The 27,645-nt window shown below is 44.0% G+C and overlaps 2 protein-coding genes across 6 annotated transcripts in view; one reads left to right on the top strand and one right to left on the bottom strand.

Moving 5' to 3' along the window:
* The window catches only part of LOC103281892 (drebrin-like protein A), a 215,788-nt gene that overhangs the window by 84,241 nt on the left and 103,902 nt on the right, over positions 1–27,645 (top strand). The gene's annotated exons all lie outside the window — the stretch shown is intronic.
* Positions 1–27,645, bottom strand: part of rtkn (rhotekin) — a 73,961-nt gene that overhangs the window by 44,440 nt on the left and 1,876 nt on the right. The window contains exon 1 of one of the 5 annotated variants that reach the window (XM_062981916.1): positions 8,274–8,748. The exons of the other annotated variants lie outside the window; for them this stretch is intronic. Within the exon in view, the coding sequence (XP_062837986.1) occupies positions 8,274–8,345 (72 nt within the window). The 5' untranslated portion in view covers positions 8,346–8,748. Of the gene's footprint in view, positions 1–8,273; positions 8,749–27,645 lie in introns of those variants that run through there. 5 annotated transcript variants of the gene reach the window in all.

Here is a 27,645-nt window from a genome sequence, read left to right as displayed (position 1 = left end):
ATTAAAACATCTATATATATAAAAGAGTGATGGCATCAGGGCAGCGGACAAAACAACAAAACTACAGGCCCCCCAACCTCGAAATTTGACCACACAACCCATCATCCACGGCTGTAGGTTGACACAACAAAAAGAAAAGAAAAATAAAGTCCTAATTACAGGAAGAGGAATAATAGTTTTTATCCAATTGCTGCCAGTTAGAAGGCTAAGCTCCGCCCACTTGGTCTCCTAGCAACCTACTCAGCCCAGAGGACAGGCACAGTTAGGCCTCACTTAGGCCTCTTCCACAGATTATCAGATTTTAACTGGATTATATGGCAGTGTAGACTCAAGGCCCTTCCACACAGCTATATAACCCATTTAGAATATTATATTATCTGCTTTGAACTGGATTATCTTGACTCCACGCTGCCATATAATCCACTTCAGTGTGCATACTAAACATAAAGACTACCATACAACAGACATTCAATACCACCACTACCTCAACAATTTCTCACCAACAAAACCAGACAACGCCACAGCAACGCGTGGCTGGGCACAGCTATTAAATAATAAGAAATATTAAAATGCATGAGTAATTAGATTCATCCGCTGACGCCTTTCGTGTACGCCTGGATTCAGCCATATCACATCAGATATTTATTCCTCAAACGATTGAGTACACAGCCATGTCTTGACTGCTTTCCTAAAACTTAGAGGAGTGTCGGGGCTTGTCGAATACTACTGGGGAGAGCATTCCATAGCTGGGGAGCCACTACCGAAAAGGCCTCACCTACTCCCTCTTCCTTATTTATTTATTTACAGTATTTATATTCCGCCCTTCTTTCTCACCCCGAAGGGGACTCAGGGCGGATTACAATGAACACATATATGCCAAACATTCAATGCCAACAGACAAACAACATAGACAGACAGACACAGAGGCATTTAATATTTTTTTCCAGCTTCACGATTCCAGCCACAGGGGGAGCTGTTGCTTCAATGTCCACTAGTGGCTGCACTTCCTCATTCCTTTCCTTGTGTTTTGCTGGCAGATTTATGATGTTGTAAATTAGTTAAATTAGCCTCCCGCATAAAGCATACCTAAATTTCCCTACTTGACAGATGTAACTGTCTTTCGGGGCTGCATAGGTCAACAGCAAGCCGGGCTAATTAATGGTCGGGGGATTAACCCGACCCAGGCTTCGAACTCATGACCTCTCGGTCAGTAGTGATTTATTGCAGCTGGTTACTAGCTAGCTGCGCCACAGCCTGGCCCTTATGCCATCCTTTCACATATTTATGCAGGGCTCTCTTGTCTACTCTCAACCTTCATGGTCTCCAGACCTTGGATTCCTTTAGTCACGCTCTCCTGGACTCCTCCCAGCTTAGAGCCAATCTCTCTTTTGAACTGTGGGGCCCAGAATTGGACACAGGGTGATTCCAGGGAAAGAAGTCTGACCAAAGCAGAATATAAAGACACCAAGACTTCCCTCGATCTGGACACTTGACTCCTTTGGATGCAGCCCAGAATCCCATTGGCGTTTTGAGCTGCTGCATCACATTCTTGGCTCATGTTCAGCTTGTTCCCCACAAAGACTCCAAGATCTTTCTCACATGGACTGCTGTTGAGCCAGGCGTTTAATTTTTTCTGCTCCCCGTCTTCATATTTTGGCTGCTTGAAGTGGACCATCCAACTGGCACAGCTGAAGGCGACAATGCTCCAACTGGTACATTGGCATGAAGCACCTCTCCCAGGAATCTTGCGCAGCAGACATGCCTATGGAGGGATGCTGGGCCCATCAGCCTGGCCTGCTTTGCTTTCCTGCCTCTTCTTCTGGCCGTTCCTACCCAAAAATGCCCTTCCTGGTCCTGGTCTGCTGTAGTCAGCACTGCGAAAAGCAAGCAAGCAAGCATGCTGGGAGCTTTAGTGTTAGGCCGGGCTGTGGCGCAGGCTGGTTAGTAGCCAGCTGCAACAAATCACTATGACCAAGAGGTCATGAGTTCAAGGCCAGCCTGTGTCGGAGTGAGCACCCGACCATTGAAATAAAAAATAGCCCTGCTTGTTGTTGGCCTAACCAACCCGAAAGATAGTTGCATCTCTCAAGTAGGAAATTTAGGCACCACTTATGTGGGGAGGCTAATTTAAGTAATTTATAACACCACTAGCTGTGCCCAGCCACGCATTGCTGTGGCAAGGTATGGTGGTATGAGAAATAAAGTATTGAGGAATTGGTGGTAGTTAAGGTAAAGGGTGTGAGGCTGTGAGGAATGGTGGGAGTTGGAGTCCAAAACACCTGGAAGGAGGGCTCAAGTTTGACCAGGCCTGCATTAGGGCTGAAATAGTCAAAAAGTCGTGTCATTTTGGACTGCTTAGCCCAGCAGAGCGCAAGACCCATCGGCCTGGCAAATTCCAAGCCCTCGCCCATTCAAAGTGGAGACCATCCCCAGACCTTCCCCACCACTGAATGCCAGGACGGGGTGCCAAGCGGAGCCCACGGCATGCCAAAGGAGCGACATGGCACCGCTGCACAAAGGACTCGACACACAGACCACTCTCTCTTCCCCCTCTCGCATGCCAGAAGCAGGGATGGCATTTCAAACCGTGCCAGTCGGAGCAAGTCAAGGGGACGAGAGGGTCAGCACTTGCCCTTTGGAATCAGCAGATGATATCAGCCATTGGGCCGGGAGGCTACGACAAGCTCTGATCCCAGGACACCAAATGCGTTGCAAATGTTGAAGCAGATCATTGAGTCCTGGGCATCGATCCTTACATTAAATTTCCGGTTATTTTTTTTTACCCGTGTGTATTAACTGACAGGTTCCATTCTAGATGGAAAAAGACGCTGGACGAGAAACTTTGGGCCCTTCAACACCAAAATATCACGATGTATTGAAAACATTGACTACAAAAATGCGTTGGATAATCCAGGATATTGGATAAGCGAGTCTTGGATAAGTGAGACTCTACTGTATTAGTTTCTTTCAGCAATTCAAGTGTCACTATACAACTTGCCAAAGCAGTAATTGTCCATCACATGACTTATACAACCAACACACTCATTAAAACTATCTACCCCAACCTTAAAACGATTATAAACAACTAGCTGTGCCCGGCCACGTGTTGCTGTGGCGAAGTATGGTGGTATGAGAAATAAAGTATTGAGGAATTGGTGGTAGTTAAGGTAAAGGGTAAAGGTGTGGAGTCCAGGTAATCCAGTTAAAGCAGATAATATAAGATTATATGGGTTATATAGCTGTGTAGAAGGGCCTTGAGTCTACACTGCCATCTAATCCAGTTAAAATCTGATAATCTGTATTTTATAGGCAATGTGGAAGAGGCCTAAGTGAGGCCTAACTCTGCCTGTCCCCTGGCTGAGTGGGTTGCTAGGACACCAAGTGGGCGGAGCTTAGCCTTCTAACTGGCAGCAATTGGATAAAAACAATTATTCCTCTCCCTCTAATTAGGACTTTATTTTTCTTTTCTTTTTGTTGTATCAACCTAGAGGCATGGATGATGGGTTGTGTTGTCAATTTTCGAGGTTGTGAGGTGTTTAGTTTTGTTGTTTTGTCGGTCGCCAGGATTCCATCACTCTTTTATATATATAGAAGATTAATTAAAGAGAACTCTTTCCTTATAGACGCAGGATGAAAACGTTATTGTTGCCTTGCTTGCTTCCCAAACCATTTCTTTATCCTCCCTATCTCATTATTTTACTTAATATCCAGAACCCAGAATGCCAGGAGGAGGGACCCAAAAGACAATCTAGTCTAATCCTGTTCTGCCAGTGCAGGAAGGCCCGGGATAAACGTTCACGGCAGGACAGAAAGCCCACTCAGGTCCTTACAACCCGGTTACTCTGCTATGGCAAAGGCAGAACGTTCTGAGGTCTCCAGGGCAGAATAAGTGCAGATGAATCCCACTTGAAATGCCATAGGCCAGTGCTAGGGAATCCTGGGTGTTTTAGTTTGACAAGGTCTTCAGCCTTCTCCGCCAAAGAGTGCTGGTGCTTCCACAAAGCACAATCCCTATTGCATTGAGCCAGGGCAGTTACGCTGCAGTGTAGATGCCCAAGACTCTTCCAGGAAGAGTTGGAGCTGAGGAAGAGTTCTGCAGCATTTGGGGGCCAAGGTGAAAACTCCCCCATAGATTCATAGTTAAAAGAGACCACATGGGCCATCTAGTCCAATGCTCTGCCATGCAGGAAAAAGCACACCCCACAGGTGGCCATCCAGCCTCTGTTTCAAAGCTTCCACTGGATTCTGAGGCAGAGAGTTCCACTGTTGAACAGCTTTTCATACAGTCAGGAGGTTCTTCCTAATATTCATTGGAATCTCCTTTCCTGTCATTTGAACTCATGGCTCCATTGAGTCCTAGTCTCCAGGGCCCTGGAGCAGAACACTCTTCCTTATGGCATCCTTTCACATATTAATAGTCTCACTTATCCAACATAAACAGGCCGGCAGAATGTTGGATAAGCAAATATCTTGGATAATAAGGAGGGATTAAGGAAAAGTCTATTAAACATCAAATTAGGTTATGATTTTACAAATTAATCACCAAAACATCATGTTATACAACAAATTTGACAGGAAAAGTGGTTCAATACGCAGTAACACGAGGAAAGGAATGAGGAAGTACAGCCACTAGTGGACAGTGAAGCAACAGCTCCCCCTGTGGCCGGAATCGTGAAGCTGGAAAAAAATGTTAAATGCCTCTGTGTCTGTCTATATACAGTAGAGTCTCACTAATCCAAGCCTCACTTATCCAAGCCTCTGGATAATCCAAGCCATTTTTGTAGTCAATGTTTTCAATATATCGTGATATTTTGGTGCTCAATTCGTAAATACAGTAATTACAACATAACATTACTGCGTATTGAACTACTTTTTCTGTCAAATTTGTTATAAAACATGATGTTTTGGTGCTTAACTTGTAAAATCATAACCTAATTTGAGGTTTAATAGGCTTTTCCTTAATCCCTCCTTATTATCCAAGATATTCGCTTATATTCTGCCGGCCCGTTTAGCTTGGATAAGTCAGACTCTACTGTATGTTGTTTGTCTGTTGGCACTGAATGTTCGCCACATATGTGTTCATTGTAATCCACCCTGAGTCCCCTTCAGGGTGAGAAAGAAGGACGGAATATAAATACTGTGAATAAATAAATAAGTAAATAAATAATGCTATGTAGTAATTATTGTATTTATGAATTTAGCACCAAAATATCACGATGTATTGAAAACACTGACTACAAAAAATGCATTGGATAATCCAGAACATTGGATAAGTGAGTGTTGGACAAGTGAGACTCTACTGTACATGGCTCTCATGTCTCCTCTCAACCTTCTCTTCTGCAGGCTAAACAAACCCAGATCTTTAAGACACTCCTCAGAGGGATTATTCATGATCTCCAGGGCTTTGACCATTTTAGTTGCCCTCCTCCTCTGGACACCTTTCAGCTTAGAGTCAACATCTCTCTTAAATCGTGATGCCCAGAACTGGACACAGTGTGATTCCAGGTAAAGAAGTTGACCAAAGCAGATGAGAGAGGCACCAGGACTTTCCTTGTTCTAGACCAGGGGTCCCCAAACTTTTTAAACAGGGGGCCAGTTCACGGTCCCTCAGCCCGTTGGAGGGCCGGACTATAGTTTTTTTAAAAAACTATGAACAAATTCCTATGCACACTGCACATATCTTATTTTGAAGTAAAAAAAACAAAATGGGAACAAATGCAGCCTCAATGTTAATAATAATAATAATAATAATAATAATAATAATAATAATAATAATTGTGCGGTTTTCTGGCATTCCGTAGCCCACTTGTCGATGGATGTCCAGAATCAGCAGCATCCACCGCGGTCCTTTTTATCCTGGGCGACGACCGAGCCAGTATAGACTTCGTTTGGGTTTGATTCTCCATAATGCTAATGGGTTAGGTGCTCTTGGTTGTGCTCCTCAGCTGAGGCCTCTCTGGCTTGGTTGGACCTGCCGGTAGTTACACTGCCGCCAGCACAGCCCTCAGTCATCATTGGAGTGGTTAAGCCCCCCCACCACGTCAAGGTGGCACCTGCGGGGGGGGGGGGTCCTGCAGCCCAGGAGCAAGCCATCAGAACAAATGCAATTAAGGCCAAGATTGAAAAATCAGCTGATGACCCAAAATGCAGACTGTGCAAGGAAACCGACGAAACCATTGATCATATCCTCAGCTGCTGTAAGAAAATCGCACAGACAGACTACAAACAGAGGCACAACTATGTGGCCCAAATGATTCATTGGAACTTATGCCTCAAGTACCACCTCCGAGCAGCAAAGAACGGGTGGGATCACAAACCTACAAAAGTATTGGAAAATGAGCACACAAAGATACTGTGGGACTTCCGAATCCAGACTGACAAAGTTCTGGAACACAACACACCAGACATCACCGTTGTGGAAAAGAACAAGGTTTGGATCATTGATGTTGCCATCCCAGGTGACAGTCGCATAGATGAAAAACAACAGGAAAAACTCAGCCGCTATCAGGAACTCAAGATTGAACTTCAAAGACTCTGGCAGAAACCAGTACAGGTGGTCCCGGTGGTGATGGGCACACTGGGTGCTGTGCCAAAAGATCTCAGCCGGCATTTGGAAACAATAGACATTGACAAAATCACCATCTGCCAACTGCAAAAGGCCACCCTACTGGGATCTGCACACATCATCCGAAAATACATCACACAGTCCTAGACACTTGGGAAGTGTTCGACTTGTGGTTTTGCGAAACGAAATCCAGCATGTCTATCTTGTTTGCTATGCCATACAACGTCGTTGTGTTGATAATAATAATAATAATAATAATAAAGAGGGTTGGAAGAGACCCCTTGGTCCATTTAGTCCAATCCCCTTCTACCTTTGTGCACCAAAAGCACAAATAAAGCACCCCTGATAGATGGCCACCCAGCCTCAATGTTGATAATAATAATAATAATAATAATAATAATAATAATAATAATAATAATAATAATAATAATCACACAATACTAAACACTTGGGAAGTGTTTGACTTGTGATTTTGTGATATGAAATCCAGTATATATATCTCGTTTGCTGTGTCATACTGTGTCTTTGTGTCAATAATAATAATAATAGTAATAATAATAAAGAGTGTTGGAAGAGACCCCTTGGTCCATTTAGTCCAATCCCCTTCTACCTTTGTGCACCAAAAGCACAAATAAAGCACCCCTGATAGATGGCCACCCAGCCTCAATGTTGATAATAATAATAATAATAATAATAATAATAATAATAATAATAATAATCACACAATACTAAACACTTGGGAAGTGTTTGACTTGTGATTTTGTGATATGAAATCCAGTATATATATCTCGTTTGCTGTGTCATACTGTGTCTTTGTGTCAATAATAATAATAATAATAGTAATAATAATAAGGAGGGTTGGAAGAGACCCCTTGGACCACTTAGTCCAATCCCCTTCTACCTTTGTGCACCAAAAGCACAAATAAAGCACCCCTGATAGATGGCCACCCAGCCTCAATGTTGATGATAATAATAATAATAATAATAATAATAATCACACAATACTAAACACTTGGGAAGTGTTTGACTTGTGATTTTGTGATATTAAATCCAGTATATATATCTCGTTTGCTGTGTCATACTGTGTCTTTGTGTCAATAATAATAATAATAATAGTAATAATAATAAAGAGGGTTGGAAGAGACCCCTTGGACCATTTAGTCCACCCCCCTTCTGCCTTTGTGCACCAAAAGCACTAGCAAAGCATCCCTTAATAATTAATTAATAATTAAAATGCCATTATAAACAAGCAAAGCTTTGGAAGGCGCACATGCCTTCCTCAACGGAGGAGGAGGGAGCTTCCGCCGTGGGGGGCCGGATAAATGGCTTTGATGGGCCGCATGGGGCCCCCGGGCCTTAGTTTGGGGACCCCTGTTCTAGACACTAGACTTCCTCCACAGTGTATTCTCAGCCTGGGAATCTCCTACTCTGAAGCTTTTCAGCAGAAATGGGATGAGCACCTGTTGAGAAGGGTTGTGTTTTCCTGCCTGGCAGAAGAGAGTTGGACTGGATGGCCTTTGGGGGTCCCTTTCCATCTGTCGTGGAATACAGTTGCCTTGGGATTCCGTGGAGTTATTAAGCAGAGGCTGGGTCTAAGGGAGGACTGGATGATCTCTGGGCTCCCCTTCCCATTCTAGGGTCCTACGGCCCCCTCCTCCCTTTGGGTGGGTGGGTGGGTGAGTGGGGGTCTCAGGAGGGTCTTCCTCACCTGGATGCTGAGGGCGATCTGCCGGATGTAGAGCATGTTGAGGTCTTCCAGGATGTGGAGCCGGCCCTGCATGGCGAGGGGGGGGGGACCTCAATGGGGAAGGCGGTGGACCTCAGTGGGGTGAGGATCGGGTCCGAGGGCCCCGCTATGGTCCGGACGGGGGTCTGGCTTCCCATAGAGTCCCCACCTGGGCTCCGGAGAGGCTTGCCTGGGCTTTGGGGCAAGAGAGAGACTCTGCACTCGCCCCCTCTCTCTTCCCCGTTGCTCGCTCAGCGGATTCCTCGCCCCCAGAAAGAAGGGAAGAAAGAAGCCTTTCTTGGTTCTTGGCCCGGCCAAAGCCCCCTCCCCGCTGGGGGCAACGCTGCACTCTCCAAGCAGACCCCCCCCCCCCGGCCTGAGGATGGCTATTCCTCCCTCCGATGACCCTGCAGCCAGGGCTTCGGCCCCCGACCTCGGCCGGACAGGCAGGAAAACTCGTGGCTTCCCCCGCCCAGGCCCCGCTTCCAAGAGCCGCCCCTCCAGGCTGCAAGGAAGGCACACACAGCCCCCCCCCCCCCCAAAAAAAAATCTCCCCGGGAAGGAAGGAAGGAAGGAAGGAAAGCAAGAAGGGATTTATTGTGTCAGAAGCGAACTGAGGCTACAGTTGCAATGTATTTAAAAACACAAAGTTAAAAACTTGGCCTGATACTAAATTCCCTTTAACTACCCTGTTTCCCTGAAAATAAGACATCCCCGAAAAATAAGACCTAGCAGAAGTTTTGCTGAATTGCTAAATATAAGGCCTCCCCCGAAAGTAAGACCTAGCAAAGTTTTTTTTTGGAAGCATGCCCAGCGCCTGCCAAACAGAACACCAGAGCATGCAGGATTGGTAAATGTACATGCCAGTTGTACATGGAAATAATGGGAGTAACAAGAAATTCTTGATAGGATTCAGTTTGTCTGGTTCTGCTGGTTTGTGATGACAACTACTGTACAGTATATAATAAATGTTAATTTTTCTGTTCAACAATAAATGTGAATTCTTCTTCATGGAAAAATAAGACATCCCCTGAAAATAAGACCTAGCACAACTTTGGGAGCAAAAATTAAGATAAGACACTGTCTTATTTTCGGGGAAACACGGTAGTAGCTGGCCACTTGTTGTGCCTCTGGTGTCACTGTGAGAAGGTCCTCCCTTGTGCATGTGGCAGGGCTCAGACCACATTGTAGTCGGTGGTCCGTGGTTTGCTCTTCTCCACACCCGCAGGTCGTGGACTCCACTTTGTGGCCCCATTTCCTAAGGTTGGCTCTGCATCTCGTGGGGCCAGAGCACAGTCTGTTCAGCACCTTCCATGTCACTCAGATTTCTGTGAGCCCAGGAGGGAGTTTCTCATCCAATCTCAGCCACTGATTGAGGTTCCGGGTTTTAGCCTGCCACTTTTGGGCTCTTGCTTGCTGAGGTGTTCCTGTATCTCTGTAGAAGGGGGTCCTCAAACTTTTTAAGTGGAGGCCCAATTCACAGTCCCTCAGACTGCTGGGGGGCCGGTCTAGGATGAAAGAGTCCAAAATTAGGATTGTTGTTGTGGGCCTTCAAGTCATTTCAGATTTAGATCAATCCTAAGTCTAATGTTTAGGACAGAGGCCAGGGAAATGACCTTGGAGGGCCTTAGTTTAGGGACCCCTGATCTAGACGATCTCATAAGATCATCGGTAAGCAAAGAGGCCTCCAAAGACCATCTAGATGGTCTCATAAGACCATAGGTAAGGAAAGGGACCCTCAAAGACCATCCAGATGGTCTCATAAAATCTCTCTCTCTCTCTCTCTCTCTCTCTCTCTCCATATATATATATATATATATATATATATATATATATATATATATAGAAAAGAGTGATGGAATCACGGCAGCGGACAAAAAAACAAAACTAAACACCCCACAACCTCAAAAACTGACAGCACAGCCCCTCATCCACGCCTCTAGGTTGATACAACAAAAACTACCACCAATTCCTCAATACTTTATTTCCCATACCACCATACTTCTCCACAGCAACGCGTGGCTGGGCACAGCTTGTGTGTGTGTGTGTGTGTGTGTGTGTGTAGAGTCTCACTTATCCAAGCTAAACGGGCCGGCAGAAGCTTGGATAAGCGAATAACTTGGATAATAAGGAAGGATTAAGGAAAAGCCTATTAAACATCAAATTAGGTTATGATTTTACAAATTAAGCACCAAAACTTCATGTTAGACAACAAATTTGACAGAAAAAGCAGTTCAATACGCAGTAATGTTATGTTGTAATTACTGTATTTACGAATTTAGCACCAAAATATCACGATATATTGAAAACATTGACTACAAAAATGGCTTGGATTATCCAGAGGCTTGGATAAGCGAGGCTTGGATTAGTGAGACTCTACTGTATATATAATATGCATAATTAGAACCGAGTTATCAACAAAACCACTGGGCCAAATCACACCAAATTTGGCCACAAAACTAATCACTTTCCAAGGACTGACCATCAAAAAGAAAAAAAAAAGAAAAAAAGAAAGAAAAGAAAAGAAAGAAAAGAAAAAGAAAAAAAAGAAAAGAAAGAAAACAGAGACAAGGCCAGAAAAATCCCCCAAAATTAAAAAAAAAACCACTATGCGTGTGCGCAAGAAGAAAATGTCCAGGCTTTGAGGCTGCAAGGCTATTCAGTGCTTTTCCACCTGGCCAACAAAGGATTCCCATAAGCCACAGCAACGCGTGGCCAGGCACAGCTAGTCTTCTATAAAATCACTAGCTGTGCCCGGCCACGCGTTGCTGTGGCGAAGTATGGTGTTATGGGAAATAAAGTATTGAGGAACTGGTGGTAGTTAAGGTAAAGGGTCCCCGGGGCCGAGTGGGTTGCTAGGAGACCAAGTGAGCGGAGATTAGCCTTCTAACTGGCAGCAATTGGATAAAAACAATTATTCCTCTCCCTCCGGGTCCGGATCTGGACCAAGCTTAAGTGATATTACCTTACATCCCAAAACAAACTATGCCTTCTTCTAATAACCCGGGCACCGCTGGGTCCCCAAGCAAGGAAAAAAATCAAGGATCCCTGCCTCTGATCTGTAATGCGAGAAATGGAAATCCACAAGTTAAACAACCACCTGGGATTGGAATCATAACTCAAGTGTGAAAGTGGCATCATAGAATCACAGATTCCTAGAGTTGGAAGAGACCTGGTTGGCCAACCAGTCCAACCCCATTCTGCCAAGAAGCAGGGAAATTCGCATTCAGAGCACCCCCAACAGACGGCCATCCAGCCTCTGTTTAAAAGCCTCCAAAGAAGGAGCCTCCACCACAGTCCAGGGCAGAGAAAGAATTCCACTGCTCTCACAGTTAGGAAGTTCTTGTTCAGGTGGAATCTCCTTTTCCTGTCGTTTGAAGCCACTAGTCTCCAGGGCAGCAGAGAACAAGCTCTCTCCCTCCTCCCTATGACTTCCCCTCACACATTTGTACATGGCCCTCCTCATGTCTCCTCTCAGCCTTCTCTTCTGCAGGCTAAACATGCCCAGTTCTTTAAGCCGCTCCTCATAGGGCTTGTTCTCCAGACCCTTGATCATGTGAGTCACCCTCCTCTGGACACATTCCAGCTTAAGAGTCAACATCTCCCTTCAATTACGATGCCCAGAATTGGACACAGTCTGATTCCGGGTGTGGTCTGACCAGGCAGAATAGAATAGAGAGGGAGCAAGACTTCCCTGAATCTAGACACTAGACTCCTATTCATGCAGGCCAAAATCCCATTGGCTTTTTTTGCCGCCGCATGACATTGTTGGCTCATGTTTAACTTGTTGTACATGATGACTCAAATATCTTTTTCATCTTCTGTCACAATCAGATGTCTAAGAAGAGAGATTGGGTTGTGGTCGCCGTCTTGTGCCAGTTGCCATCCAACAAGCCCATTCTCAAAATACTCCATTCTTTGTGCCACCTTTGGCTTCCTGCCCTTTGCACCACCACTTAGATCCAGGGTGTGATACAGTCATCTGAATCTTGCCATATGGATACTGGAGAGCCGGGTTCAAATCCCCACTGGATGGCTTTGAGCAAGGCTCATTCTCTCAACCTCCGACCCCTCCAAAGAAGTCTTCCCAAGAAGATCCTGTGATAGCCTTGCCTTTGGTCACCATAAGTCATAAACAACTTGAAGGCAAAATATAAAAACACAAAATACGAGGGTTATCCAGAAAGTAGATTACGTTTTGGAATTAAAAATGAACATAGTATAGGAGAAAACATTTACCATATGCAGTTGAAAGCCACACCCAAATACCACTTCTCAACATAGTTGCCATTCAAATCTAGGCACTTCTCATAGTGATGAATGAGCTTGGCAACTCCTTCCCCACAAAACTCTGTCGTTTGCGTCCTCAACGCAGCATTCTGGCGAGGAGGCAAGCGGCAGTGTTTGGTGGGGAAGGAGTTGCTAAGCTCATTCATTGCTATGATAAGTACCTAGATTTGAATGGCAACTATGTTGAGAAGTGGTACTTGGGTCTGGCTTTCAACTGCATATGGTAAATGTTTTCTTCTATACTTTGTTCATTTTTTAATTCCAAAACGTGATATAATTTCTGGATAACCCTCGTAACACAATGATCTGCCAGCATTTGGTGGCCACTGAACAGGCTGTGAGTGGCCACTTGGCTTTTTAGGAATTCTCTCTTCTATGTTTTATCTCCTGGTATAGACTTGCTTTATTTCGGCAGAGTTCTGATCTCCACAAACTTGCCAAAACTGCCTCCTTGCATCTTCTATTTCGGCTTTATAAGAATCCTCAGTCAGAGAACTGAAGGAATCCAGCAGCAACTTTGGGATGGAGCCCTCGATGGCATAGTGGATTAAAGCCTTGTGACTTGAAGGTTGGGTTGCTGACCTGATGGCTGACAGGTTCGAATCCCACCCGGGGAGAGCGTGGATGAGCTCCCTCTATCAGCTCCAGCTCCATGCCGGGACATGAGAGAAGCCTCCCACAAGGATGGTAAAAACATCAAAAACATCTGGGCGTCCCCTGGGCAATGTCCTTGCAGACGGCCAATTCTCTTACTCCAGAAGCGACTCAAGTTGCTCCCGACACGAAGGGGAAAAAAGCACCTTTGGGATGAACTAGACTAAGGAAGAAAAGTCCTGCACAAGCTTTTCTGATTGACTTTGCAAACTTCATGGCTATTCAAATGCTAATTCAAGCTGGCTAATTGAAACATGTACACTCGCTTTAAACAGACAAGGGTTCTTTCTCCCACCCTGGACATGGTTCCACAGGGATACATACACTTCACTTGCCTCATTGCCAACAGAAGCTGTGAAGATGCCATTAGCCACAGGTGCAGGCAAAACATCAGGAGGGAATGCTGCTGGAGCAGGGCCATACAGCCTGAAAACTTACAGCAACCCAAGCTTTTATGTCTTGTGAATGCACCGGATGAGATGAGAGCTGTGACAGCTTATGCTAGGAATATATTTTTCCCACTTAGCCTTAATTGTTTAGTGTCTTGCAATGTCAAAACACAATAGCATGGCTTCTTTGTTGAATAGTGCTTCAGAGAACTGAGTTTGCTATTAATAAATGTTGCTATGGGATGGGGGGTTGGTCTAGATAAGCCTGCCCAGCTGAGAGCAACTCTTGCATTTCAGATCTTCTGGGAACAGGATTGCATCCCGCCCCGGCTGCCCTTGGCCTTGGACTCACAAGTGGTCCTCCCAAGGTTTCTCATGACCTTCACTTTGTTTGGGAAACGAGCGGGTGACTTTCAGGCCAGCTGTGGAAAGGGGCAGCTGGGGGGGGGGGGGGGGAGAGGAGGGAGGGGGTCCCTTTGGCCCAGCTGGTCGTCTTTCCTCAGACAAAGAGAGAGACACAAGGACAAGGCTGGAGAAGATACACACACCCGCTCCAGTTGTCTCCCACTTCTTGGCATGGGCCATCTCCTATCTCTTGAGGACAACAATCTATTTGCTTCAAGGAATTGGGACGGACTGGTACTGGACGGGCTTGCAAAGAATCCTCCTTCAATGAGTTGCCGAAAACTTTCAATCACAGGGTTGTTGTGTGTTTTCCGGGCTGAATGGCCATGTTCCAGAAGCATTCTCTCCTGACGTTTCGCCCACATCTAAGGCAGGCATCCTGAGAGCAGTCCCCTTCCTTTTCCCCCTCAGCCGGTCAACATCACTGCGAGGGTGCAGTGAATGATGAATAGTCATGAGTTTTCTTGTTTTTCTGTCCAAATTGTCCAATTCCGCCTGTGTCCAGTTTATAATGCCAGCAGTATATCTTATGACAGGTATGGCCCAGGTGTTTATGGCCTTGATGGTGTTGCCTCCATTGAGCTTGCTTTTGAGAATTTTTCTGACTCTTTGTGTGTATTCTTTGCTGACCACAGTTTTCACATGTTCATGCTTGATGTAGTCCAGCTGTAATATGCCCAGATATTTATACAAAAACTTTATTGTTTGGCCATTAGGCATATTATGCCCTCACTTTCAATGATTTTTCCCTTCTTCAATGCCAGTGTCGAACATTTGTCCAAACCAAACTCCATGCTGATATCAGTGCTAAAAATTCGGACAGTGTTAGACAAAGACTGGATTTCAGTTTCCGTTTTTCCATATAGCTTCAGGTCATCCATGTACATCAGATGCAAAATTTTGTGAGATTTCTTAAATGTTTGATAGCTAAGATTTATTTTTTGTAAGATTGTTGACAGAGGGATCATGGCAATAATGAAAAGCAGAGGGGACAATGAGTCTCCCTGGAAAATTCCTCTCCTGATGTTGACAAGTCCATAGCGTTCATTTCCAACAAATAGTTCCAACAAATAGTGCTCCATCGTGTTTTCAATAAAGGTGCCAACATTTTTACTATATTATTATTATTATTATCATCATCATCGTCATGTATACCCCACTGTATCTCTCCTGTAGGAGACTCCACCTGCCCACTCTTCTGATTCAAGAACAACACAAGGTTAAGTTGTGTGAGGATTGGGATGGAAGACTCATAGGAAAGAATCCCAGAGATATCCGAGGACAACAACACTTCATTTATATTCCACTCTTCTTCCTGAAGGGACTCAGAGCAGATTCCAGTACATAAAGGAGGGCTGGCAATCTCAGAAAACGAGATTCCACCTGAACACGAGAAAGAACTTGCTGACTGTAAGAAGAGCTGTTCAACAGTGGAACTCTCTGCCTCGGTGTCTGGAGGAGGCTCCTTCTTTGGAGGCTTTTAAGCAGAGGCTGGATGGCCATCTGTCAGGGGTGCTTTGACTGTACTTTTTCAAGCATAGCAGGGACTGGACTAGATGACCCATGTGGTCTCTTCCAACTCTATGATTCTATGATTCTATGGAAACCGGCCAGAGTTCATAACACTGGGATAGATGCAAGATGGTCTGAAGGTCAGTTCCCTGGAGTCCTAATGCGGAATGCCTGAGATACTTTCCCCAGCAGCATCTCAAGAGAAAGGAATCTGGACTGTGGTCAGTAACTAATGCAGAAGCATGAGAAGCTTCCTATGTCCTGAGTCAGGCTTTTAATGCCTGCTCTGACTAGAAGCAAATGTGGCTCTCTATCGGGGATCCAGGTGGAGAGAACCATGGTTATTGCCAGCCAGTGTGCATTAAGGGCCTGATTCAGAACATTATTATTTTATTGTATGGCACAGCATACAAGATAGATATGCTGGATTTCATATCACAAAATCCCTAGTCGATCACTTCCCAAGTGTCTAGGACTCTGTGATGTATTTTCGGATGATGCGTGCAGATCCCAGTAGGGTGGCCTTTTGCAGTTGGCAGATCGTGATTTTGTCAATGTCTATTGTTTCCAAATGCCGGCTGAGATCTTTTGGCACGGCACCCAGTGTGCCCATCACCACCAGGACCACCTGCACTGGTTTCTGCCAGAGTCTTTGAAGTTCAATCTTGAGGTCCTGATAGTGGCTGAGTTTTTCCTGTTGTTTTTTGTCAATGCTACTGTCACCTGGAATGGCAACATCAATGATCCAAACCTTTTTCTTTTCCACAACTGTGATGTCTGGTGTGTTGTGTTCCAGAACTTTGTCAGTCTGGATTCGGAAGTCCCACAGTATCTTTGCGTGCTCATTTTCCAATACTTTTGCAGGTTTGTGATCCCACCAGTTCTTTGCTGCTGGGAGCTGGTGCTTGAGGCATAAGTTCCAATGGATCATTTGGGCCACAGAGTTGTGCCTCTGTTTGTAGTCTGTCTGTGCAATTTTCTTACAGCAGCTGAGGATATGATCAATGGTTTCATCGGTTTCCTTGCACAGTCTGCATTTTGGGTCATCAGCTGATTTTTCGATCTTGGCCTGAATTGCCTTTGTCCTGATGTCTTGCTCCTGGGCTGCAAGGATCAGGCCTTCTGTCTCCTTCTTCAGGGTCCCATTCGTGAGCCAGAGCCAGGTCTTCTCCTTATCAGCTTTTCCTTCAATTTTGTCAAGGAACTTTCCATGCAATGTTTTGTTGTGCCAGCTGTCAGCTCTAGTTTGTAGTGTGGTTTTCTTGTACTGGTTTTTTGTCTGCTGTGCTTTGAGGAGTTTCTGATTTTTTACTTCAATAAATTATTATTATTATTATTATTATTATTATTATTATTATTATTATTATTAGTGTGACAATACTATTATTGTAAAGACTAGGGGTCCTCAAGCTTTTTAAGTGGAGGGCCGGGTTCACGGTCCCTCAGACTGTTGGGGGCCTGGACTAGGATGAAATAGTCCAAAATTAGGATTGTTGTTGTTGTGAACCTTCAAGTCATTTAAGACTTAGATCAACCCTAAGTCTAAAGCTTAGGACAGAGGCCAGGTCAATGACCTTGGAAGGCCACATCCGGCCCATGGGCCTGAGTTTGGGGACCCCTGATCTACATGATCTCATAAGACCATAGGTAAGCAAAGAGACCTCCAAAGACCACCTAAATGGTCTCATAAGACCATCAGTAAGGAAAGGGACCCTCAAAGGCAATCCAGATGATCTCATCAGGCCATCAGAAGACCATAGGTAAGGAAAGGGACCCCCAAAGGCCATTTAGACAATCTCATAAAACCATAGGTAAGGAAAGGGACCCTCAAAGGCCATCTAGACAGTCTCGTAGGACCATAGGCAAGGAAAGAGACCTCCAAAGACCATCTAGATGATTTCATAAGACCATAGATAAGGAAAGGGACCCTCAAAGGCCATCTAGATGATCTCATCAGGCCATCAGAAGACCATAGATAAGGAAAGGGACTCTCAAAGACCATCTAGATGGTTTCATAAGACCATAAGTAAGGAAAGGGGGGCCCAAACGTCATTTAGACAATCTCATAAAACCACAGGTAAGAAAAGGGACTGTCAAAGGCCATTTAGACGGTCTCATAGGACCATAGGTAAGGAAGGTGACCTCCAAAAGCCATCTAGATGGTCTCATAAGGCTGTCGCTAAGCAAAGAGACCTTCAAAGACCATCTAGACGACCTCATAAGACCACAGGTAAGCAAAGATACCTCCAAAAACCAGGTAGACTTAGGTCAACCCCAAGCCTAAAATTTAGGACAGGGGCCAGGTCAATGACCTTGGAGGGCTGCATCCGGCCCACAGGCCTTAATTTGGGGACCCCTGGTCAAGACAATAAGAGATAAAGCCAGCAGTCAAGAGTTGCATCAAAGAACCGGGGTGCGTTACGTGGTCAATGATATTTATGAGGCAAAAAGAAGATGCAAAGGGCATGTAGCACAAACAAAAGACAACAGATGAACATGTCTACTGGATAACAAGAGATTTCAAGCGGAACCTGGACAAACCCCATACTTGATCAGATGAACCAATGGTTAAGCTATTCAACCAGAAATGAAAAAGAAAAACACAGAATCATATATTTTGCAAATAGTAGACTTGTGTGAAGCCTAAAAGAGTGGATTGACAAGCTAGAATGTGTCCAGAGGAGGGCGACTCAAAGGATCAAGGGTCTGGAGAACAAGCCCTATGAGGAGCGGCTTAAAGAGCTGGACATGTTCAGCCTGCAGAAGAGAAGGCAGAGAGGAGACATGATGAGGGCCAGGGATCAAGATGTGAGGGGAAGGAAGTCATATAAAAGGGTAATGAAATTTCGGCCTAGGACAAAACAACAAAACTACACATCCCAGAAACACGAAACTTGGCAGCACAACCCCTCATCCATGCCTCTACGTTCATACAACAAAAGGAAAACAAAAATAAAGTCCTAATTAGAGGGAGAGGAAGAATTGTTTTATCCAATTGCTGCCAGTTAGAAGGCTAAGCTCTGTCCACTTGGTCTCCTAGCAACCCACTCAGCCCTGGGGACAGGCAGAGTTAGGCCTCACTTAGGCCTCTTCCACACTGCCTAGAAAATACAGATTATCAGATTTGAACTGGATTATATGGCAGTGTAGACTCAAGACCCTTCCACACAGCTATATAACCTATTTATAATGGACAATGTCAGGGGAAAACCTTTACCCTTTACCTTAACTACCACCAATTCCTCAATACTTTATTTCCCATACCATCATACTTCGCCACAGCAACGCGTGGCTGGGCACAGCTAGTTAGATAGATAGATAGATAGATAGATAGATGGTCCAGTGGTTTTGTTGTTAACTCGGTCCTAATTCTGCACATTACATTATATATATATATATACTAGCTGTGCCCGGCCACGCATTGCTGTGGTGTTGTCTGGGGGTGTTGGTGAGAAATTGTTGAGGTAGTGGTGGTATTGAATGTCTTTATGTTTAGTATGCACACTGAAGTGGATTATATGGCAGTGTGGAGTCAAGATAATCCAGTTCAAAGCAGATAATATAAGATTCCAATAGGTTATATAGCCTTGAGTCTACATTGCCTTGAGGGCCTTGAGTCTACATTGCCATATAATCCAGTTAAAATCTGATAATCTGTGGAAGAGGCCTAAGTGAGGCCTAACTGTGCCTGTCCCCTGGGCTGAGTAGGTTGCTAGGAGACCAAGTGGGTGGAGCTTAGCCTTCAAACTGGCAGCAATTGGATAAAAACTATTATTCCTCTCCCTGTAATTAGGACTTTATTTTTCTTTTCCTTTTTGTTGTATCAACCTAGAGCCGTGAATGATGGGTTGTGTTGTCAAATTTCGAGGTTGGAGGGCCTGTAGTTTTGTTGTTTTGTCCGCTGCCCTGATGCCATCACTCTTTTATATATATATATATATATATATATATAGGGAAAGAGAGAGAGAGAGAGAGAGAGAGAGAGATGGTCCAGTGGTTTTGTTGTTAACTCGGTCCTAATAATACACATTACATTATAGAGAGAGAGAGAGAGAGAGAGAGAGAGAGAGAGAGAGAGAGAGATGGTCCAGTGGTTTTGTTGTTAACTCGGTCCTAATAATACACATTACATTATAGAGAGAGAGAGAGAGAGAGAGAGAGATGGTCCAGTGGCTTTGTTGTTAACTCGGTCCTAATAATACACATTACATTAGAGAGAGAGAGAGAGAGAGAGAGAGAGAGATGGTCCAGTGGTTTTGTTGTTAACTCGGTCCTAATAATACACATTACATTTTATATATATATATATATATATATAGAGAGAGAGAGAGAGAGAGAGAGAGAGAGAGAGAGATGGTCCAGTGGTTTTGTTGTTAACTCGGTCCTAATAATACACATTACATTATAGAGAGAGAGAGAGAGAGAGAGAGAGATGGTCCAGTGGCTTTGTTGTTAACTCGGTCCTAATAATACACATTACATTAGAGAGAGAGAGAGAGAGAGAGAGAGAGAGATGGTCCAGTGGTTTTGTTGTTAACTCGGTCCTAATAATACACATTACATTTTATATATATATATATATATAGAGAGAGAGAGAGAGAGAGAGAGAGAGAGAGGGAGATGGTCCAGTGGTTTTGTTGTTAACTCGGTCCTAATAATACACATTACATTATAGAGAGAGAGAGAGAGAGAGAGAGAGATGGTCCAGTGGTTTTGTTGTTAACTCGGTCCTAATAATACACATTACATTATAGAGAGAGAGAGAGAGAGAGAGAGAGAGATGGTCTAGTGGTTTTGTTGTTAACTCGGTCCTAATAATACACATTACATTATATATATATATATATATATAGAGAGAGAGAGAGAGAGAGAGAGAGAGAGAGAGAAATGGTCCAGTGGTTTTGTTGTTAACTTGGTCCTAATTATGCTATATATATATATATATATATATATGGTCCAGTGGTTTTGTTATTAACTCGTTCCTAATTATGCACATTGCATTTATATATAGATAGAATATTATGCCTATGTATACCTCCCTTTTGTTCTCCACAAGAAGACTCTCTTAATTATTGACCGTATGCCAGACTTGGTTGAATCTGGAAGCCAAGCAAAGTCAGGCCCGGTTATTCTATGGTCACCCCAAATTCCCAAGCAGAGAGATATGGGAGAGGATCACCCCACAGGGAGAAGCAGAGATGGAAGAAGCAGGACGGATGCCATCCAGGAAGGGAAACCGGGGGAAGAACTGGGGGCGGGGGAACTCCTGCTTCCACTTTTACCTGGAAGGAAGCAAGTCAAGCAGGGAGGCCAACAAGGGAGCCTTTGTTCTCTCCTCCGGCTGGGCTGGGCGGGGATTTGGCACCCAGGACTGCACTAACAAGCATCACAAAACGCTGGAAGACTTGCTCCAAAGCAGGCCTGGGCCAACTTGGGCCCTCCTTCCAGGTGTTTTGGACTTCAGCTCCCAGCATTCCTAACAGACTCAGGCCCCTTCCTTTTCACCCCCAGCCGCTTAAGCGGCTGGGGGTGAAAAGGAAAGGGCCTGAGTCTGTTAGGAATGCTGGGAGCTGAAGTCCAAAACACCTGGAGGGCCCAAGTTGGCCCAGGCCTGATCGTGCTCGATGCAATATTTTTCCTTGCTTTTCACACCAGATTTTTGCGCGATCTTGGAAGCTAAGCAGGGCCAACCCTGGTTAGGACTTGGATGAACACATCCCAGATAGTTTAGGCCAGGGGTCCTGAAACTTTTTAAGCCGAGGGCCGGTCCACAATCCTTCAGACTGTGGAGGGGCCGGATTATCGTTTGAAAAAAAAAATACAAACAAATTCCGATGCACACTGCACATGTCTTGTTTCTAGTGCAACAACAACTGCCTATAAAATACAGATTATCAGATTGGCTTCAATCTGAAGCCAATGGCTTCAAACTACAGGAAAGGAGATTCCACCTGAACATCAGGAAGAACTTCCTCACTGTGAGAAGGGCTGTTCGACAGTGGAACTCTCTGCCCCAGGGCTGTGGTGGAGGCTCCTTCTTTGGAGGCTTTTAAGCAGAGGCTGGATGGCCATCTGTCGGGGGTGCTTTGAATGCGATTTCCTGCTTCTTAGCAGGGGGTTGGACTGGATGGCCCATGTGGTCTCTTCCAACTCTACTATTCTATGATTCTATGAACAACAATGAAAGAACAATACAATACTTAAAAATAAAAACAATTTTAACCAACATACATTTATCAGGATTTCAATAGGAAGTGTGTTCCTGCTTCTGGCCAATGAGTTAGTCAAGTTAACTAGGGTTGTTGTTGTTGTTGTTGTTGTTCTGTGCGCCTTCAAGTCATTTCAGACTTTGGGCGAGCCTAAGTCTCAAATTTATTTATATATTATTTATTTACTACATTTGTATCACACCCTTCTCACCCCAAAGGGGACTCAGAGTGGCTTACAAATTATATGTATATACAGTTATTAGCATAGCACAATATTAGCATTATATATTACTATATTGAACTATACCACTATACTGTAATATTATTAGTAATATTATATGTAATATAGAATATATAATTAATATTATTATATGGTATTATTATTGGTGTTATATTGTATTACATTATAATATTATTATCAATATTATATGTATATACAATATATTATATTATAAAACTGAGGGCGGGGCCAGGTAAATGATCTTGGAGGGCCTCATCCGGCCCCCGGGCCTTAGTTTGGGGACCCCTGGTTTAGGCTTTGTTTCAGGGGAAGGAACTGGCAAAACCACTTGTGGAGATTCTTAGCCTAAGAAACCCCACTATATTTAATCCATGGGTCACTGTAAATTGAGAAGCCATTTAAAGACACGTGTGCGCACACTATCAAAATAATTAATGCTTCTCCCCTTAGTCTTCCTGCACTGTGGACTTTGTATTTTGGATCTCGCTGGCTATTTTCACATATAAATAGGTACAGTAGAGTCTCACTTATCCAAGCTAAACGGGCCGGCAGAAACTTGGATAAGCGAATATCTTGGATAATAAGGAGGGATTAAGGAAAAGCCTATTAAACATCAAATTAGGTTATGATTTTACAAATTAAGCACCAAAACTTCATGTTATACAACAAATTGGACAGAAAAAGCAGTTCAATACACAGTTATGTTGTGTTGTAATTACTGTATTTACAAATTTAGCACCAAAATATCACGATATATTGAAAACATTGACTACAAAAATGGCTTGGATTATCCAGAGGCTTGGATAAGTGAGACTCTACTGTACCTGTAAGTAGGCTCTATTATAGAGGAAGAAACTGGCAAGACTACCTCTGTGTTGTTGAAGTCTTTCATGGCCAGAATCACTGGGTTGTTGTAAGTTTTCCAGGCTGTCTGGCCATGTTGCAGAAGCATTCTTTTCTGACATTCCACCTAGATCTATGGCATGACCCCTCAGCCTCTGAGGATGCCTGCCATAGATATGGGTGAAACATCAGGAGAGAATGCTTCTGGAACATGGCCACACAGCCCGGAAAACTCACAACTCAAAACTGCCTCTGAGTCTCCCTTGCCGTAGAGCCCTTCCAGACAGGCCCTATATCCCAGGATCTGATCCTAGGTTTTCTGCTATAAACTGGATTATATGAGTCCGCACTGTCAGATAAACTGGGATAAACAGAAAACCTGGGATCATATCCTGGAATATAGGGTTTAGGCCCTTCTACACTGCCAGATAATCCAGGCTATCAAAGCAGAATATCCACATTATCTCATTTGAACTGGATTATTTTAGTCTACACTGCCATATAATACAGTTCAAAGCAGATAATGTGGATTTTATACAGCTGTGTAGAAGGGGCCATATAACCCAGTATATCCAATCGGATATTCCACAATATCTGAGTCCACACTGCCATATAATACAGTTCAAAGCAGATAACGTAGATTTTATACAGCTGTATAGAAGGAGCCCAAGGGTCCTTTCACACAGCCATATAACCCAGTATATCCAGTCGGATATTCCACAATATCTGAGTCCACATTGCCATATAATCCAGTTCAATGTGGATTTTACGCAGCTGTGTGGAAGGGGCCCAGGAAAATCTCATGAAGTTGCTATTAATTGTGTTTTAGGCATGGACACACATAGTCTAAATACCTTAAAGGCACCAGAGCATTAGCCATGTTTAATGCTAAGCAGGGCGATCCCTGGTTAGGATTTGGATGGGAGACCGCCAAAGGAAGGAACTGGCAAAACAAACTCTGAGGGAAACAGAATGAAATCCATGGAATTGCCATAAATCAACACATTACTTGAAGGTACATGCAGACACAAGAGTTTGGGTCCCTTTTCTGCATTTTCCCGGCATGTTACCCCATAGCCTAGCCTGGAACGGTAGGCAAGTTCAGGCAGCAGCGGCTTTGGGTGTCGTAAAAAGACGGCAAATGGTTATTTAATAGGATTGTTGTACTTTCACTGCAAAGCATGTCTCTGTCTGAAGCGGTTGCCTGGGGGGGACTCATGCGCCTTGACTTTGCTGCGGAGAGTCACCACCATTTTGGGCTGTTTCACAAAAAGGAGGAGAGGAGTGGGAGGAAAAAAGGAAACGTGGGACTAGTTGGGATTTGTTTCCTGGGTATAAACCCAGAAATGAGTGGCATTAAGGTCTCAATACAGGTGTTGGACAGAAGGATGCAAACCATGTGCCAAGGAATCAAATATTCAAAGGGCTTTGAAAGGTGATCCCAGTCATGACAGGGATCAGTTACTATTGACGTGGAAATGCAATAAATCTCAATGTGGCAGAGTGAACTGAACACTGATTAACTCGAGAGAAAGCATTTGTAGCATTTGCAGAAGACATGAATGCACCTGAGCATTGCAAGAGTGCCTTTCTGTTGAATGCTTTAGAGCAGGCCTGGGCCAACTTGGGCCCTCCCTCCAGGCGTTTTGGACTTCAACTCCCACAATTCCTAACAGCCTCAGGCCCTTTCTTTTTCACCCCCAGCTGCTTAAGCGTTGTCATCCAAAACACCTGGAGGGCCCAAATTGGCCCATGCCTGGCGTAGATGCATCCCTTGTGGGTCCTCAAACTTTTTAAGTGGAGGGCCAATTCACAGTCCCTCAGACTGTTGGGGGGCCAGGCTATGATGAAATAGTCCAAAATTAGGCTTGTTGTTGTTGCGTGCCTTCAAGTCATTCCAGACTTAGGTCAACCCTAAGTATAAGGTTTAGGACAGAGATCAGGTCAATCACCTTGGAGGGCCTTAGTTTGGGGACCCCTGATCTAGATGGTCTCATAAGACCATAGGTAAGGAAAGGGACCCTCAAAGGCCATCTAGACAATCTCATAAAACCATAGGTAAGGAAAGGGCCCCTCAAAGGCCATCTAGATGATCTCATAAGGCCATCAGAAGACCATAGATAAGGAAAGCGCCCCCAAAAGCTATCTAGATGGTCTCATAAGGCCATAGCTAAGCAAAGAGACCTTCAAAGACCATTTAGATGATCTCATAAGGCCATAAGTAAGCAAAGAGACCTCCAAAGACCATCTAGACCATCTCATAGGACCATAAGTAAGGAAAGTAGCCTCCAAAAGCCATCTAGATTGTCTCATAAGGCTGCAGCTAAGCAAAGAGATCTTCAAAACCCATCTAGACTATCTCATGAGGCCATAAGTAAGCAATGGGTTTTAGTTTGGGCACCCCTGATCTAGATGATCTCATAGGTAAGCAAAGAGACCTCCAAAGACCATCTAGACAGTCTCATAAGTCCATGGGTAAGGAAAGGGACCCTCAAAGGCCATCTAGATGATCTCATAAGGCCATCAAAAGACCATAGATAAGGAAAGGGACCCTCAAATAATAATAATAATAATAATAATAATAATAATAATAATAATAATAACTTTATTTTTATACCCCGCCCCATCTCCCCGAAGGGACTCGGGGCGGCTTACATGGGACCTAGCCCGATAAGACAATCAATATCAATAGCACGACTATAAAACAATTATACCAGTAAAACATCAAAGATCATCCAGACGGGCTCATAGGACCATAGGCAAGGAAAGTGGCCTCCAAAAGCCATCTAGATGGTCTCATAAGGCTGCAGCTAAGCAAAGAGATCTTCAAAACCCATCTAGACGATCTCATGAGGCCATAAGTAAGCAAAGAGACCTCCAAAGACCAGGTAGACTTAGGTCAACCATAGATAAGGAAAGGGACCCTCAAAGATCATCCAGACAGTCTCATAGTACCATAGGTAAGGAAAGTGGCCTCCAAAAGCCATCTAGATGGTCTTATAAGGCCGTAGCTAAGCAAAGAGACCTTCAAAGACCATCTAGACGATCTCATAAGGCCATAAGTAAGCAAAGAGACCTCCAAAGACCAGGTAGACTTAGGTCAACCATAGATAAGGAAAGGGACCCTCAAAGATCATCCAGACAGTCTCATAGTACCATAGGTAAGGAAAGTGGCCTCCAAAAGCCATCTAGATGGTCTTATAAGGCCGTAGCTAAGCAAAGAGACCTTCAAAGACCATCTAGACGATCTCATGAGGCCATAAGTAAGCAAAGAGACCTCCAAAGACCAGGTAGACTTAGGTCAACCATAGATAAGGAAAGGGACCCTCAAAGATCATCCAGACAGTCTCATAGTACCATAGGTAAGGAAAGTGGCCTCCAAAAGCCATCTAGATGGTCTTATAAGGCCGTAGCTAAGCAAAGAGATCTTCAAAACCCATCTAGACGATCTCATAAGGCCATAAGTAAGCAAAGTGGCCTTCAAAAGCCATCTAGATGGTCTCATAAGGCTGCAGCTAAGCCAAAAGATCTTCAAAATCCATCTAGACGATCTCATGAGGCCATAAGTAAGCAAAGAGACCTCCAAAGACCAGATAGACTTAGGTCAACCCTAAGTCTAAAGTTTAGGACAGGGGCCAGGTCAGTGACCTTGGAGGGCCTTAGTTTGGGGACCCTGGGATAAAGAATAAGAAGCAGTGTGTGGGAATCAATGGGGAATTCCCACAAGGGAGGGGTGTAAACAAGACATTCCTCCAAAGGTTTTTATTAAAGAAGCAAGGGTTAAAAGCGAGCCCTGTGGGGTCCAGGCAGCTGATGCTATGCAATTATATATCTCATGTGATTTGCACACACACAGAGAGAGAAAAGAACTGGAAAGGGCTGGCTGCAAACCAGGAGAAAGAAAAGCCCTGGGATACAAAAGGGGTTCAGTCTCAGCCAGTGGGAAGCCGTGCCTGGGACACAAAAAGACAGAAAACCCCAATGTCCCTGGGATGTGAGCTGCAGGCAAAGTCACTGGGCATAATAAAAGGACGTTGGGATGTGTAGTTTGGGAACCTGCTTGGAATGCCCTTCTCTGGGGCCATATAAAATCCCAATTATCTGCTTTTAACTGGACTACAGGCCAGTGTAGACTCATATGACCCAGTTTAAAGCAGATCATGTGGATTTTATGCTTGGATAATTTAGATTATATGGCAGTGTAGAAGGGGAATTGAGTTCTCTTCAGCCTCTGGCTGAAAACAACCAAGGCCAAGATAACTAATTTATTATTATTATTGACACAACGACGTTGTATGACACAGCAAACAAGATAGATATGCTGGATTTCGTGTCACAAAATCACAAGTTAAACACTTCCCAAGTGTCTAGGACTATTATTATTATTATTATTATTATTATTATTATTATTATTATTTTATTATGACAGAGCAAACAAGATAGATATGCTGGATTTCATATCACAAAATCACAAGTTGAACACTTCCCAAGTGTCTAGGACTGTGTGATGTATTTTCGGATTATGCGTGCAGATCCCAGTAGGGTGGCCTTTTGCCTTTGGCAAAATTATTATTATTATTATTATTATTATTATTATTATTACAGTAGAGTCTCGCTTATCCAACATTCTGGATTATCCAACACAATCTGCCTCCCGCTGGATCCACAGCTGTTTCTCTAGGCAGCAAGGACTGAACTTTTTATGCATTTAATTTCCGACAACGTTGTTACTGCAAGTTCATTTTATGCAATTCCATCTTTATTTGTAGTCAATTTGTTAGTAGCCAATGTTTTTTTAGTCAATGTTTTCA

The sequence above is a fragment of the Anolis carolinensis genome, chromosome 5, assembly GCF_035594765.1.
Source record: "Anolis carolinensis isolate JA03-04 chromosome 5, rAnoCar3.1.pri, whole genome shotgun sequence".
NCBI lineage: Eukaryota > Metazoa > Chordata > Lepidosauria > Squamata > Dactyloidae > Anolis > Anolis carolinensis.
Note: the sequence above shows the minus strand (reverse complement) of the source record. Positions and strands in the feature narration are given on the sequence as shown.